At 45.0% G+C, this 16,209-nt stretch overlaps 1 protein-coding gene across 5 annotated transcripts in view; it reads right to left on the reverse strand.

Moving 5' to 3' along the window:
* EIF4B (eukaryotic translation initiation factor 4B) overlaps positions 1–12,014 on the reverse strand; it is a 246,767-nt gene extending 234,753 nt beyond the window's left edge. For 3 of the 5 annotated variants that reach the window (XM_033936329.1, XM_033936326.1, XM_033936325.1), the window contains exon 1: positions 11,279–11,352. In XM_033936329.1, the coding sequence (XP_033792220.1) occupies positions 11,279–11,321 (43 nt within the window). In that variant the 5' untranslated portion in view covers positions 11,322–11,352. Of the gene's footprint in view, positions 1–11,278; positions 11,353–11,505; positions 11,552–11,900 lie in introns of those variants that run through there. The other 2 variants (XM_033936328.1, XM_033936327.1) reach the window with 2 other exon arrangements.
* Between the last annotated feature and the right edge of the window lie 4,195 nt (positions 12,015–16,209).

Below are 16,209 nucleotides of genomic sequence, written 5' to 3' on the forward strand. Positions count from 1 at the left end.
TAGAGGATAAAGACACATGCACAAACACTCACAATCTCTCCCAAGCCCTCTTCCTGTTTTCCCCTCTGTCTCTTTCCCCCTTGCCATACAGCATCTTCTCTGTCTCTCCTTCTTTCCCCAGCCAACACTGTCCGTCTCTGTCTCTCTACCCCCCTACACACACACACACACACACACACACATGCACTGCACAATTCAGCATTGCCCTGCCTATCTCTCCTCTCTGCTGTCTCTCCAGTCCATTCAGCATCACCTGTTTCTATCCCCCACCTCCTTATTCACTATTGCCATGCCTTGCTCACTCTTTCTCCTAATCTAGCATAGCCCTGTTCTATGTTTGTTTGTTTTTCTTACTCTCCTCCCATGGTACCAGCATCAACTTGTGGCATCATGCAAGCTCATGCTCCTGGTTAGACCAGTCACTGCATAGCAGCAGGAATCTCAAGAGGATTTCATGGGGCTTTCTTGGACCACTCACGGCAAGGAAAGAGGATCATCGAAGCATAGTCAAGGACATCAGAGCTTCTGTGGGCCAAAAAGCTAAGGCTGGCGAGCTAAGTTCTAGCCCACAGGCTGGACAAGCCTGCTCTAAATGTATTAGCATTCCATGCATACTATAACATCTTTTTTTGCCCTATGCCAAAAATTAGAACATGTCTAACAACCCAAAAGAATATAGTTTTAGTACTTTTCAATAAAAGAACATACCTTCCTCAAACACCCAACACTGGAGGATACATACTTTCCAAGCCATACAAGCCACTTCTTCAGATATGGCATTTGTAAATAAATGAATATGCTAGGGCACTGGAGATGTATTTTAATTGCTCTCTGAAAATCTCAGTATTTCCAGCACTGAGGGTGGACCAAGGTTTTACAGTACAGTACTGTATTATAAACCACCCATATCCAACCAAAAATATATTAATACTCAGTTTGCTCATCAGATGCAATTGCAAAAGCAGGGGTAGTTTTCTTCTCAAAACATTTATCTTGTTTTCCCAAAACACATGTCTCTCAAATTATGACATCTGCAAAATCCAGATCATTTATACAAATAACTCTGCCCCTTTCAATGGCTAGGCCAAAAAGCACAGTTACTTACCGTAACAGGTATTAACCATGGACAGCAGGCAGCTATTCTCACATATGGGTGACGTCATCAGCGCAGCCCAGATGCGGAAGCTCGCAAGCAGACTTGCTTGAAGAAACTCGAAGTTTCGAGTCGACCGCACCGTGCATGCGCGAGTGCCTTCCCGCCCAGCGTATGGCGCATCTCCTCAGTTCAGATAGCTAGCAGAGAAGCCAATCAGGGGAGGTGGGTGGGTTGTGAGAATAGCTGCCTGCTATCCCTGGATAACACCTGTTACGGTAAGAAACTGCTTTATCCCAGGACAAGCAGGCAGCCTATTCTCACATATGGGTGACCTCCAAGCTAACCAAAATGGGATGGTGGGAGTGTTGGCAACTTAAGAGAATAAATTTTGTAATACTGTTTGGCCAAACTGTCCATCCCGTCTGGAGAAAGTATCCAAACAATACTGAGAAGTGAAAGTATGAACCGAGGACCAAGTAGCAGCCTTGCAAATTTCCTCAATAGGTGTAGATCTGAGGAAAGCTACTGAAGCTGCCATTGCTCTAACTTTATGGGCTGTGACTCTACTGTATAGGGGTAATCCAGCCTGGGCATAGCAGAATGAGATACAAGCAGCCATCCAGTGGAGATGGTACGCTTAGAGATAGGATGTCCCAACTAATTGGGATCGAAGGAGACAAAAAGTTGAGGAGCAGTTCTGTGTGATTTGGTGCGTTCCAGATAGAAGGCCAAAGCATGTTTACAGCCCATAGTATGAAGAGCTATTTCTCCATGATGAGAATGAGGCTTTGGAAAGAAGACTGGAAGAACAATGGATTGGTTGAGATGAAATTCCGAGACCACTTTAGGGAGGAATTTAGAATGAGTGCGAAGGACCACCTTGTCGTGATGAAATACTGTGAAAGGTGGATCAGCAACTAAAGCTTGCAGCTCACTGACTCGTCGAGCAGAAGTGAGGGCAATGAGAAAGACCACTTTCCAAGTGAGATACTTTAGGTGAGCCTTGTCAATTGGTTCAAATGGAGGCTTCATCGGTTGAGCAAGGACAACATTGAGGTCCCAAACCATAGGAGGCGGTTTGCGAGGAGGTTTGACATTGAAAAGTACTTTCATGAATCTGGAAACCACCGGATGAGCAGAGAGGGGTTTCCCTTTGATAGGCTGATGAAAAGCTGCAATTGCACTGAGATGGACTCGGATCAATGTAGACTTGAGGCCAGAAGTCGATAAGTGCAAAAGATAATCCAAAATAGAAGATAAGGAGGAATGTTGGGGCTCCTTATCATGAGAAAATCTAGTCCATTTTTGGTGATAGCATTGTCTAGTGGTAGGTTTCTTAGAAGCCTCCAAAATGTTTCTGACAGGTTGAGAAAACTGCAGAGGAGTCAAGTTGAGAGGTACCAAGCTGTCAGGTGTAGAGACTGCAGGTTGAGATGAAGCAGAGATCCCCGACTCTGTGTAAGCAGAGATGGAAAAACTGGTAGAAGGTATGGCTCCCTGCTGCTAAGTTGAAGTAGAAGGGAATACCAAGGTTGTCTCGGCCACCGAGGAGCAATCAGAATCATGGTGGCATGATCATACTTTAACTTGACCAGAGTCTTGAGAATGAGAGGGAATGTAGGGAATGCATAGAAGAAGAGATTTGTCCATTCCAGGAGAAAAGCATTTGCCACGAGGCAATGAGGAGAGTATATTCTGGAGCAGAACTGCGGCAGTTTGTAGTTGTGGAGAGCTGCAAAGAGGTCTATCTGAGGTGTTCCCCACTGTGAAAAAATGTGATGAAGAGGCGAGGAATGGAGAGTCCATTCGTGAGGTTGCAGAAGACGACTCAAGTGGTCTGCCAAGCAATTTTTCACCCCTTGGATATAGACAGCTTTGAGGAAGGTGTTGTGGCGGATTGCCCAGTCCCAAACCTTCAGAGCTTCTTGACAAAGGGAGGCAGATCCCGTCCCTCCCTGTTTGTTGATATAATACATGGTGACTTGGTTGTCCATCCGATTGAGGACTACCTGGTCGTGAAGATGTTAGAAAGCGTTGAGAGCCTTGAGGATTGCTCTGAGTTCCAATAGATTGATACGACACCGACGATCCATACTGGTCCAGTGGCCTTGGGTACGGAGACCATCGAGATGAGCGCCCCAAGCGTAGGTCGTAGAATCTGTTGAGGACCTTCTGATTGGGGGGGAGGGCATTTGAAAAAGCAAGCCTCTGGAGAGATTGGAAGAGTGCATCCACCAACGGAGAGACTGCTTCAAAGAAGGAGTGACTGTTATGTGTCGAGAAAGTGGGTCGCAAACCTGCGTCCATTAATGCAAGGGTCCACTGAGGAATTCTGAGGTGAAGTCTGGCAAAAGGAGTCACGTGTACTGTGGAGGCCATGTGACCCAGAAATACCATCATGTGTCTCACTGAGATGGAAGAGCGGGAAGACATTGCAAGACAGAATTGAAGAAGAGCTTCCAGACGTTGTTGTGCAAGGAATGCTCTGAGTTGGATAGTATCCAGAACAGCTCCGATGAATTGTAGATTTTGTGAGGGCTGAAAATGGGATTTGGGAAAGTTGATTTCGAATCCCAAACTTTGTAGGAACCAGGTAGTCCGTTAGGTCGCTACAATAACCACCTGAGATGTTGAATCTTTGATGAGCCAGTCGTTGAGGTAGGGAAATACCTGAAGACCATGGTTCCTTAGAGCTGCTGCTACCACAACCAGGCACTTGGTGAATACTCTGGGAGAGGAAGCCAGGCCGAAAGGCAGCATTCTGTATTGATAATGCAGATTCCCCACCCGAAATCTGAGGTATTGACGGGAGGCCGGATGAATGGGAATGTGAGTATAGGCCTCCTTGAGATCCAGAGAGCATAACCAGTCGTTCTGCTCGAGAAGGGGATAAAGAAATACCAGGGACAACATTCAAAATTTTTCTTTGACCAAAAATTTGTTGAGAGCCCAGAGATCCAGAATGGGCCGCCAGTCTTCTTCGGAACAAGGAAGTAATGGGAGTAAAACCCCCTGTTATGCTGGTCCAGAGGAACTGGTTCGATGGCATGGAGACGAAGCAGAGCTTGAGCTTCCTGAAGAAGGGCGGTCTGGGAAGGATTGGAAGGATACTCTCTTGGAAGAAGCTCTGGTGGAACCTGAGAGAAATGAAGAGAGAATCCTTCCCTGATGATGGTAAGTACCCAGAGGTCGGATGTAATTGTCGTCCATCAATGGTAAAAAAGATGGAGACGACTCCTATAGGGGGGAAAAGAAGGCAGAGTCAGAATGGTGGAGGTTATGCTCTGTTTTAAACAGTCAAAAAGGCTGAGTAGCCTTAGGTGCAGCAGAAGGTTGAGGTTTTTGTTGCTTCTGAGGCTGCTGTTTTTTAAGAGGAGGGCGATTGTAAGGAGCTGTCCTCGGAGCAAAACGCCGTTGATAGATAGGAGCAGGGCATGTAGGTTTGGCAGGAGCTGGCTTTGGCTTGCCAATAGAAGCAAAGGATTTTTCATGTTCAGACAATTTCTTGATGGCTGCCTCGATAGATTCATCAAAGAGGTCATTGCCTGCACAAGGAATATTAGCTAAGCGATCCTGAAGATTAGGGTCCATGTCAATAGTACAAAGCCAGGCAAGGTGACGCATGGCTACAGAACAAGCAGTTGCCCGGGCAGACAACTCAAAGGCATCATAAGATGATTGGGGGAGATGTAATCGGAGTTGTGATAAAGAAGCAAGGACTTCTAGAAATTCAAAGTGCTTTTGAGTATCCAAATAAGTCAAGAATTTTGGTAATACAGAAATGAGGAACTCAAAATAAGTAATAAAATGAATATTATAATTGAGGACTTTAGAGGACATCATGGCATTTTGATAGATGCGATGCCCAAATTGGTCCATAGTTTTCCCTTTCCTTCCAGGAGGCATGGTGGCATAAACCTTGGAAGGATGGGACCTCTTCAAGGAGGACTCGACCAGCAGGGACTGATGAGATAACTGTAAGATGTCAAACCCTTTGCGATGTACAGTTTTATACCTAGAGTCCAATTTTCCTGGAACAGCCGGTATGGTATTAAGGGGTCTCCAGGCATCGACCAAAAGTCTGAGACAAAAGCTTGTGAAGAGGAAGCTTAAGTGACTCTGCTGGAGGTTGAGGGAAATGCATGACTTTGAGGTACTCCTTAGAGTATTTGGAACCAGCATCTAATTGAAGATCCAAGTCAACAGCCATCTGACGAAGAAAAGATGAGAAAGATAGCTGATCCGCCAATGCTTTGCCTCGAGAAGGACACGAGGATGTCGAGGCAGCCTAAGTCGAAGCCTAAGTGGAAGCTTCGGCAGGAAAAAAAGCATCAAAAGAATATGGAGACTTGGACGAAGCAATCAAAACCGCTGCATCCTCGAGGTTTCGGAAGTGGAGACCTCGAGCGAGGAGTCAGCGGTCTAGTCGAAGTAGGAGTAGAGCGAGGCTTAATTGAAGAGGGACGTTCTTTAGAAGAAGAACTATGCCTGGAAGTATGCCTCGATGAAGGCCTCAATCGTTAGTGAGAACGGTGCTTGGAAGCATATCTCGAAGATCAAGGATACTTCACCTCGGAGACAGAAGCAGCCGATGCCACCAAAGAATAGATAGGACTGGAGGCTGTAGATCGAAGCTCCAGAGGCTTGATGGAGGAACCTCGATACACTCCCAAAGACTCTGCTCCTTGTATAGAGTGTGAGGATTCCTGCCGAGGCACTTGCAAATATTCTGCTCCTTGCTTCACGTGCTTGGATGCCAGACCAGATACTCGCAGAGACTCTGCTCCCTGCAAAGAGTGTGTAAGCTCATACTGAGGCAAAGGAAGCGGCTCGACCTTGTGGGAGTCTGCTTATGATGTCCAGGCTGGATGAGAGGAAGAAGTTTCGGTCCCATATTAATAAGGAACTGAATGAATTGCTTCTCCAACATGGTCTGGAAAGAAGCCAGCAAGGATGGATCCGGCAAGGATGGGTCCTGCTTTGGCTGGAGGTTCCACCGAGGCAGTATAAATGTGCTTCGACTTGGAAGTCTTAGGCACTTTAAGCACCACCGCTGGAACTTTCTGCTCTCTGACCTGAGGAAACAGGGGAAGATAAAGCAGGTGTCGTCAAAGAGAGAGCCACTGCAACGACGAAGGTCTGATGAGGCTCGAGGTGGAAGCAGTAGAAGCAGGAGGAGTCTCGGTCGAAGGAGAGGCCGAGGGCTCCTTCGATGTCGAGGGATCAGAGGAAGAATCAATCCCGAACAGTTTCTCCACCAAAACATGCCGACGTTTAAGGGCTCGAGGTTGAAGAGTAGCACAGCGCTCGCACGACTTCAGGTGATGTTCCAGCCCAAGGCACTTGAGGCACCAACGGTGTGGGTCCGTAAGGGAAATCGCACGCTAGTACTGGCTACACTTCTTGAAGCTCGTGACAGGCCGGGACATAGAAGGAAAAATAGCCGCCGCAAGATCGAAGTCCTTGGGCTGCGGCCAAACGGTCTGCCCCGGGAGACGAAACGGAAGATTAAAAAAAATTTTTTTAAACTAGAAATAAAAGAAAGAAAGAAAGAACAGCAATTCGTGAAGAAAAAAATACAAAATGCGGTTCGGAGAAGGCACGAAGTAACGAAGTTAAACGCAGAGAGTCAAAGACGGACTTCTCGGCTCTGCGGAAAACTGAGAACTGAGGAGACGCGCCCTATGCTGGGCGGGAAGGCACTCGCACATGCACGGTGAAGTCAACTCTAAACTTCGAGTTTCTTCAAGCAAGTCTGCTTGCAAGCTTCCGCATCCGGGCTCCGCTGATGACATCACCCATATGTGAGAATAGGCTGCCTCATTGTCCTGGGATAACTAATGCTTCTCAAAAGAGAGTCTCGTTAGAGATGCATTCCAGAAATGGGTGAAGAGATATCCTTTCAAACAGCTAAATGGGTAGCTTATCCAAGTGGTGCTACACAAACAAAAATAACAAAAATACCTATACAAAAATAGATAAATTGTACTTTTCAAATTATGATAACCAGGCAGAAAATCCCCATAAATTTAAGTGGATCAGTTTAAAGTTATACAACAGCCAAACTGAAAATCTACCCCATAGTGTTTCTGTACAAGCCAACATCTGTTCAGGTTAATCAGCTAAGCACCATTCAATGCATAAACACTTTAAGTGCTAGATCAAGGAAGCATATTGTATGCAAGATGTTGCCTACTAAGCAGTAAAAGGATCTTACAGTGATCATCTTAAGATAAAGCAGTGGTCTTCACTAATTTTTAAATGAGGGCTGTTTTGGATCGAAAAGGGCTGAAAGAGAGCAGAAAAATACCTTCCTACTTGGGGCCATGATGCCAATAATGCTTATCAACATTCATTCCTACCAGAACACCTAGCCTTGGTCACACAATGCAGAATAAAGATGAATCCTATGCAAAAACAGGACCACAAACTAAGTCCTAATATACACAAATGAAACCCATGATGCCAGACTTTGCATGCAGTACACCACCAGAGAAAGAGAGAGAAATGCATTTCTTCCTGAACAATGCAAAATAGACAGCAGATGCAAATTCTCAAAATTGACATATATCAATTCCTGAATTGAAAATAAAGTCATTTTTCCTACCTTTGTTATTTGGTGATTTTATTTTTCTAATCATCTTTTCCCAGTCTCTGGCTACACCAGCTTCTGTCTGTGCTATTAATGCTAGTTTCCTAGAGCTTCTTATCCATTTGCTGTCTTTCTCTCCATCACTTTCTGCCCTATATCCACTCTTTGATCCAAACAGACTGGGGATTTTAAATTACAGTCCACTTATACTTTCAAAATAGAACAAAACACAAACCCCCCCTCTCATCAATACTGAGCAAGTTTCTCAAATAGTATCTTTATATAACATTTAAAGGCTTTTAAATATTTAAATGTGCTCATAAGCTCTTCAGCAAGGCGCCACAGCAGCGGTACAATGTCGCTGGAAAGGTGCTTGAAATTTACATTGCATGGAGCAAGGATACTTGCTTCTACTGGAGTGGCAAATGTTATGGCTCTACAAAAGTTGTTTAACAGTAGACCACTTATCTGAAAAGGTCAGTTCACGGCTCCAACACAGTCTGTGTTTCGCTACGCTACATCAGGAAGCTGGAAGGATGAGCTTTTTATATTGATTTTATTTGCAGTGTGCAATACCTGAGTCCTTTGGTCTACACACTTCTCTCTCCTTCCCCATCCTATCTATCCATGCGCATTATCACCTCCCTCTCTCTCCTTCCCCATCCTCTCTATCAATGCGCACATCTCCTCCCCATCCTCTCCATCCATGCACACCATCTCCTCCCTTTATCTCATTCCCATCCTCTCCATCCATGCACTCATCTCCTCCTTGTCTCCCCTTCCCAGCCTTTCCATGCATGCATACCCATATCCTCCCTCTCTCCCCTTCCCATCCTTTCCACCCATGCACACCCATATCCCTCTCCCCTTCCCTTCCATCCATGCACACCATCTACTCCCTCTCCCCCCTTCCTTTCCATCCATGCACACCATCTCCTCCCTCTCTCCTTCCCGCCCCATCCTCTCCATCCATGCACACCATCTCCTCTCTCTCCTTCCCTTCCCATCCTCTCCATCCATGCACACCATCTTCTCCCTCTCTCTCCTTCACCATCTTCTCTATCCATGCGCACCATCACCTCCCTCTCCTTCCCAATCCTCTCTATCCATGTGCATCATCACCTCCCTCTCTCCTTCCCCATCCTCTCTATCCATGCACACCATCTCCTCCCTCTCTCTCCTTGTCCATCCTCTCTATCCATGCACACCATCTCCTCCCTCTCTCTCCTTGTCCATCCTCTCTATCCATGCACACCATCTCCTCTCTCTCTCTCCTTCCCCTTTTCCCATGCTCTGGTGTCTCTCCCCTCCTTCCCTTCCCCCCCTTACTGTGGTCTGGCATATGTCTCTCCTCCTTCCTTGGCATCTCTCTCACCTTCTTTCTCTCCCCTTCCCCCAAAATCTATAAGAAATTCCTACAGTTATACACACTGTTTACAACTTTACATGTTTCATCTTTTCAGTCATTGGTCCCTTGCTGTGGAACAAACTGCCATCTGAACTCAAAACTGGAAACCTCACTAGAAAGATTTAAAGCCAATTTTAAAGCTTTCCTTTTCAAAAATGCATGACACCTAATTTCTCTTCACTTACACACAACCTTATAAGATTATAGAACTCTTGTTGTGAGACACAGACTAATTTTTTTTTTCTTCTTTTCTTTGCACTTCTTTCCTATCACATATTGTAGCTCCTCTTTTTCTCATTTTGGTTTTCTCTCTCTTCCATTCTCTAATTTTATTTCCTTATATTGTTACACCGCATTGACATTACTTTGAATTAATATATCAAATAATATTGGAAACTTGGACATCTCCTTTGCAGAATTTGGCACTTTTTCACCCTTTTTGTTCACAGCGCTGCACTCTTTGGGCTGCGGGCAGCATGAAGTAAACATGCTGCCTTTGGCGGCCCCAGAAGCTTTCCCTTTGCTCCAGCTTCCTGTCCCAGCATTAGAAAGCTGTAGTGAAGGGAGTTTCCAGGGCCACCGAAGGCAGCGTGTTTACTTCATTCATGCTGCCCATGTCCTAAAGAGTTGCAACACTGAAACAAAAAGAGTAAAAAAGTGCCAAATCCCAATGGTGGAGGATGATATTTTGCACAGGCTCCGCAGATTATCCCAGAGGTCTTGGAGGGCAGCCATTGGCTCGCAAGCCTTGTAATGAAGACCACTGGCATAAGTAGAAAAAAAATACTGCTGCTATAGAGAACATTTTCACAGGCAAGAAAACTAAATTGAATCTTTTAGAAATCTCTAAAAAGGAATGACTAGAAGCAGTATAAAAAATGGTGCATGGTCAGCATCAAAACACGAGACCTTCCTGTTTCTATCTAGTGGAGCAGAACAGATAGGTGAGGGGAGATTCAAATACAGTAAAACCTTGGATTGCAAGTAACTTAGTTTGCAAGCATTTTGCAAGACAAGCAAAACATTTTATTAAATATAAGCAATGTCTTGCAATGCAAGTACATACAGTATACACACATCACAACTGAACCGATGGTTCTTCTCTCTCTGATGCTGCAAGAGTGTAGTGACTTACAGTCTACGACCCAGAAATATCAAAGAAGAGACATGCTAATCTAATCATATATTTTTTAATGAGTATAACTTATGAGCAGACTGGATGGACCATTCAGATCTTTATCTGCCATCATTTACTATGTTACTATGACTGTTCTAATCAAGCAAAGTCTTGCAATATGAGTACATACAGTATACATGCATCACATCATCACAACTGAGCTGATGGTTCTTCTCTCTCTGATACTGCGGGAGTGTAGTGACTGTTCTAAACAAGCAAAGTCTTGCAATACGAGTACATATAGTATACACACACCACAACTGAGCCGATGGTTCTTCTCTCTCTCTGATACTGCAAGAGTGTAGTGACTGTTCTAAATGAGCAAAGTCTTGCAATACGAGCACATACAGTATACACGTGTCACATCATCACAACTGAGCCGATGGTTCTTTGATGCTGCAGGAGTGCAGTGACTGTTCTAAATGAGCAAGGTCTTGCAATACAAGTAGGTATAGTATTTTGTATTTCCTATGGGGAAATTCACTTTGATATAGGAGTGCTTTGGATTAAAAGCATGCTTCTGGAACGATTATGCTCACAAACCAAGGTTTTACTGTACCTCAAACCTATAAATATGCCAAACATCCAACCCTTTCAGTAGAGAATTATAAAATAAGATACATTAAATTTCAAAGTAGGATCAGAAGTAACAAAATATTCTCTTACAGAAAAGATACCGAATGCATGGACCCCTCCCCCCCTATTTACTGGAATCTCTGAAGCATGTACCTCAAAGTAAAAGGCTTGGTGGCCCTTAAATGTCATACTCTGTTTCTACGACTGATCATAAAAGAAGCAGCTTTAATCAGCAAGACACATCAACTCATGACTAAGAAACTCTACGAAGTGCAAACAAAACGATCATCCCCAATTCCAGACTCAAACCAGACTCAGTCATTATCACTACCATATTCATTCGGCGCTGCCGATCTGATACAGCTACTATAACTACCAGCTACTGTCATACAACTGAATTCACTGCTTGGCTACATGATCCCCCCTTACCCAGAAAGGGTAGAAGAGAGCAGGACCCCACGCTGCGTGTCATTTAGCACACGTGTGCCTCGTATCACTTTCTCACACGTTCCCCACCCTCACCCCTCCCGTCCGAGCATGCGTACTGCGCGCGCTCCTTTCCCTATAAAAAGGTAACGGGGTGGGGGTGGGGGTGGTGTCCAGGAGCACGCGCCGGTACTAGGTTGACGAGCGAGAGTGCATGAAGACGTACAAACCTGAGCGACGCAACTGTGAATCATTCCTCATCGCTCTCCTTCCCGCGTTCGGCACCCAAGCGGTTCCTAACCCCGCACGCGGCCCCCCAACAAATACACTCTGGGTCCCCGACTGTTTCCAGGCTGCCCTCCCATTGCCACCGCTACGACCTGCATAGGCTCCAACCGCTTCCAGGACTCCCCTCCTCTTTCCCCACCCCACACCTCTGGAACGTCGGAAGCTGCACTGCTTCTGGGGGGCCTGATCTGCGACGCCGTCACCCGTCCTTTCCTCCCTCCGCCGGGGCAGCGTCCAGTGGCGCTCACCCGTTCGGCAGACGGTGGCGGGGAGACTGGGGACGACCGGCAGACTGCGAGCCCTGGTCGCGGCCGCCACTGCGCTCTTGGCCACTCACCCGAAGCCGCCATGTTTGGAGAGTAAGAGAACGCGCCGGGGTCCCGGATGGAGTGATCACGTGATTATAGCGCGCAGTCGTGAGACGGGTGTGGTGGGCGGAGTCGGGCGCTGCGGCGGTTTTGGTGGGGGTTTTTTTTTCCCCTTCGTAGTGTGACTCTGGCGAGAGTTGTATCTTTACAGTTCCGTGATGCCTTCTTTCTTGAACTTGTATACCGAGTTTAATACGTGTCAACTACTTTCTTGCGATGGAAGCGCTGGGGTTAATTTGAGTGGCCGCTCCTTTGACAGATTTCCTAAAGTGGGAAACGATGGCAATTGTGCTGACCACCTTTTTACTCCTAACGGTATCGAGCAAAGTTTGCTTCCTGCCACCCATCCACAATTAACGAATATTAGAACTTTTTCTATTTTATGATGTGATCTTTATTACTTATAGGGAAAAATTGACTTGATGTAGCTTGAAATTTCGTATTTCTGAGTAATGAAAGCAGGGGTGATGCAGACTTTCTAATCTTGAAGTTGGAAAGTTCATTCTCAGTTTCTTGTACAACCCTACTGGGTGGTCGAGCCCATCTTGCAAGATCTTTTGTGGGAAGCTTCATTTGCATATTTTTGCTCCTCCTCTATTTGTTTGTTTAGTTTTATATCCCGTCCTCCCTAAATAGCTCAGAACAGGTTACAGATTAATTGTCATAGCATTACAATACACTTATCACCCAAGAATACTCTTAGATCAATACATGTTGAGGCATCCTATAACATGGTGTATGACTATACACTATTATAGAGATACAATATTATCTTACATGATGATAGTGGCAGACCTAGGGTTTGTAACATCTGGGGCCTATCATTTTTTAACACTCCCCCCCCCCAAATAAAAAAAAAATATTTTATTTTTAGAAATGTATTTATTTGTATATCCTGTGCTCCCCAGAGAGCTCAGAACAAGTTACAGTTTAACATTCACCATGTTACAATATAACATTACATAGAGTTACAACCTCTCCAACCTCACACTAGCACTGTGGTGTAAACAAAATAAACATTTCCTCTCTCTGGTAGCTCCTAGCTCACACTCGCTGTATAACACCAGCTCTGGCAGAATACACAGTTCAAATCTGACATATCGTAATCACAAAATTGAAAATAAAATCATTTCCTTGTATGAGGAAAGACTAAAATGGTTAGGGGTCTTCAGCTTTGAAAAGAGACAGCTGAGGGGAGATATGATTGAAGTATACAAAATCCTGAGTGGAGTAGAACGGGTACAAGCGGATCAATTTTTCACACTGTCAAAAATTACAAAGACTTGGGGATACTCGATGAAGTTACAGGGAAATACCTTTAAAACCAATAGGAGGAATTTTTTTTTTCACTCAGAATAGTTAAGCTCTGGAACGCATTGCCAAAGGTTGTGGTAAGAGCGGATAGATAGATCATGGATGAGAGATCATAAAGTGAAGCTGAACCCAGACAGAACAAAATTCATCCTCCTCGAAAATAACAAAGTTCCAACCATAACTAATATAGAAATTAATCAGTTACCCCATTCAACCCACCCTAAAACTACTAGGAATGACAACAGATAGATGCTGCACCATGCAACCACAAATCAATAAAACAATACAGAAATAATTCGCAGTTATAAAAAACTTAAGACAAGTTCAAAAATTCTTCGATGGAACACAATTCCAGCTCTTAGAGAGCACAATTCCCTAGTCCTAGGTCTTTTAGACTATTGCAACATTCTCTACCTCCCCTGCCCAGCAACTACAAACAATCTAAAACACAGCACTGAGACTTATCTATTCATTGAAGAAACATGACCACATCACAGAGGCATACCTCAACTCACACTGGCTTCCAATTCCGGCAAGAATACTATTCAAATTCTACTGTCTACTATTTAAAACCATAAATGGCGACAGCCCAACCTACCTGAACAACCGTCTCATCCAAACTACATCAACTAAACATAGGAAAACCCACACTCCATTCATGTACCCTCCGATCAAAAAAGTCAAACGGAAAAAACTATATGATGGCCTCCTAGCAACACAAGCAGCAAAACTCGACAACCAAATCTCCAATCTACTAATTATGACCCCAGACTACAAAACATTCAGAAAAGAAATCGACTCTATACTCTTCAAGAAATTCCTGCAAACGATTTAATACCGCTAGCTCCTTCCCATTTCCCAATACCACTTCCTAATACCTTCCCGATTCCCCAAAGCAACCTCATCTACTCCGTATCTTCTTCATGTAATACCTTTATTGTAATTCTTTTGTAATCCGCCTTGAACCGCAAGGCAATGGCAGAATAGAAATCTCTAATGTAATGTAATAGCGTAGCTGGTTTTAAAGGTTTGGACAAGTTCCTGGAGGAAAAGTCCATAGTCTGTTACTGAGAAGGACATGGGGGAAGCCACTGCTTGCCCTGGATTAGTAGCATACCCAGTAAGGCTATTCTTATGTTCTTACCTTTTGTTGTCTGGTTATTTTATTATTAAAATCATGTTGGTCCCAGGCTCTGTTTTGTTTGTATTCTGTTAACTTGCTCAGCAAGGTCTCCTACCCATTTGACGTTTTCTTCTTTCTCTGTGCTCACCATTTATCTTCCATCTCTTACCTTTCCTTCCACTGCCATATCCAACAGTGAGCAAGCTGTTGGCTTATTTCTTTCCCACTTCTACCATATCTCTCTCTTTGGCTTGTGCTCTGAGTCAAACCTCCATGCAGCATCTCTCCCTTCCTCCCCTCTATTATCATGTGCAACATTTCTCTCTCCCCATGCACCATCTGTTCTTGCCCTCCATCCTATGTCCTCCATTTCTCCCTCTCTTCTCCATACATGTCTCCCTCCCCTCCATATGCAGGATTTCTCCCTCTCGCCCCTTTCTACCTCTTTGTTGCATCTCTCCCTTCATCTCCTCCACCCCATGTCCAACAATTCTTCCTTTCTCCTCTCCCCCCCTCCCCTGTGCAGTAGTTTTCCCTCCCTCCCTCCCATCCCCTTGTGTATCAGATTTCCATCCCTCGGTGCAGCAGCTTTCTATTCAGTCAATCCTTCCTATCCCCCCTGTACAGCACTTCCTGATCAACACCCCCCCCCTAATGAGATCTCAACTTTCAGGCCTCCTAAAGCACCACCAACAGTGGCGGAGACCGGTGGGCGGGGAGAGACAGGCAGTGAACAGGCTGTTTGTGGCCTGCCCGCCAGGGCTACCCTCTGCCACATCATCAGTGATAACCCCAACAGTGATGTCATCAGTGAAGCAGCAGAGAGAAGGCCCCAGCAGGGCAGGCCATGAGAAGCATGTTCACCGCCTTCTCTGCCCGCTGGCCTCCGCCACCACTGCCGCTGCTTTAGGAGACCCGTATGTGTCAGGAGACTGAAGGACTCAATAAATTGGTGAGTCCAATTGTTTTTTTAAGTGAATCGAGCAGCAATACTTTCTTCTGCTGCAGTGAAGTTCCCAGACCATGACGCTGACCCCAGGAGCAACCCCTTATGGTCTGCACCCAGGGTGGTCCACCCCCGCTCCCACTTTGGTAAGTCACTGTACGGTGATAAGATTATACAAAATTACAGAGTCATGGTATAAGTTCTATGGGAATTTCCCGAGTCTTACTTCTAGACTGCCCTTCAACTTCCAGTTGTCTTCCTACAAGCCATACCATGGTAGCTAGTCTTTTCTGTTTGTGTTTATTTTTCTTTAACTTCAGTATTTTTTCTGTTACTTTGCATGATTTCTTTTTCATATTGCAGAGGATTCCTGGGGGAGGGGAGAGCAGCTTTGGCTTGGGGACCATTCCCTTGGGAGCATAACTCGCCCCAGGTTCATCAATTAGTGGGTTTGAGGACAGGCTGTGTGGCTCCGTGGTAGTTTGTCCAGGATTGGGGCTGAGTATGTTCCTCCACCCATTAGCATGTGTGAGTTCCAGTATGAGTGGAAGTCTCTAGCCAGTATGTTGGGTCCAAGAGGCAGTCGGAGGATCACCCTGTAAGTTTTTACAACTTCCATCTTGCTGTACACAGTATGACACAGGCCTGGCATATCAATTCAGGGGGTTCTCCAAAATCGTATCTTGGGAAGTTTGGTGGCTAGTCCTGGGTGCCCTCCCATCTGAAAAATCCTAAAATTGCCGCTTATTTTTTGGTTTGCCTTTTCCGGGCTATTTTTGGCGTTAAAATCACTGCCCAAACAAAACTGAGAGAAAAAATCAAAGGCAAAAGAGAATTCAACAATAACTCATATGCAAAATAAAGAATCCCTTATGAAAAAACAAACTTATTGAAA

Source organism: Geotrypetes seraphini, chromosome 3 (genome assembly GCF_902459505.1).
Source record: "Geotrypetes seraphini chromosome 3, aGeoSer1.1, whole genome shotgun sequence".
NCBI lineage: Eukaryota > Metazoa > Chordata > Amphibia > Gymnophiona > Dermophiidae > Geotrypetes > Geotrypetes seraphini.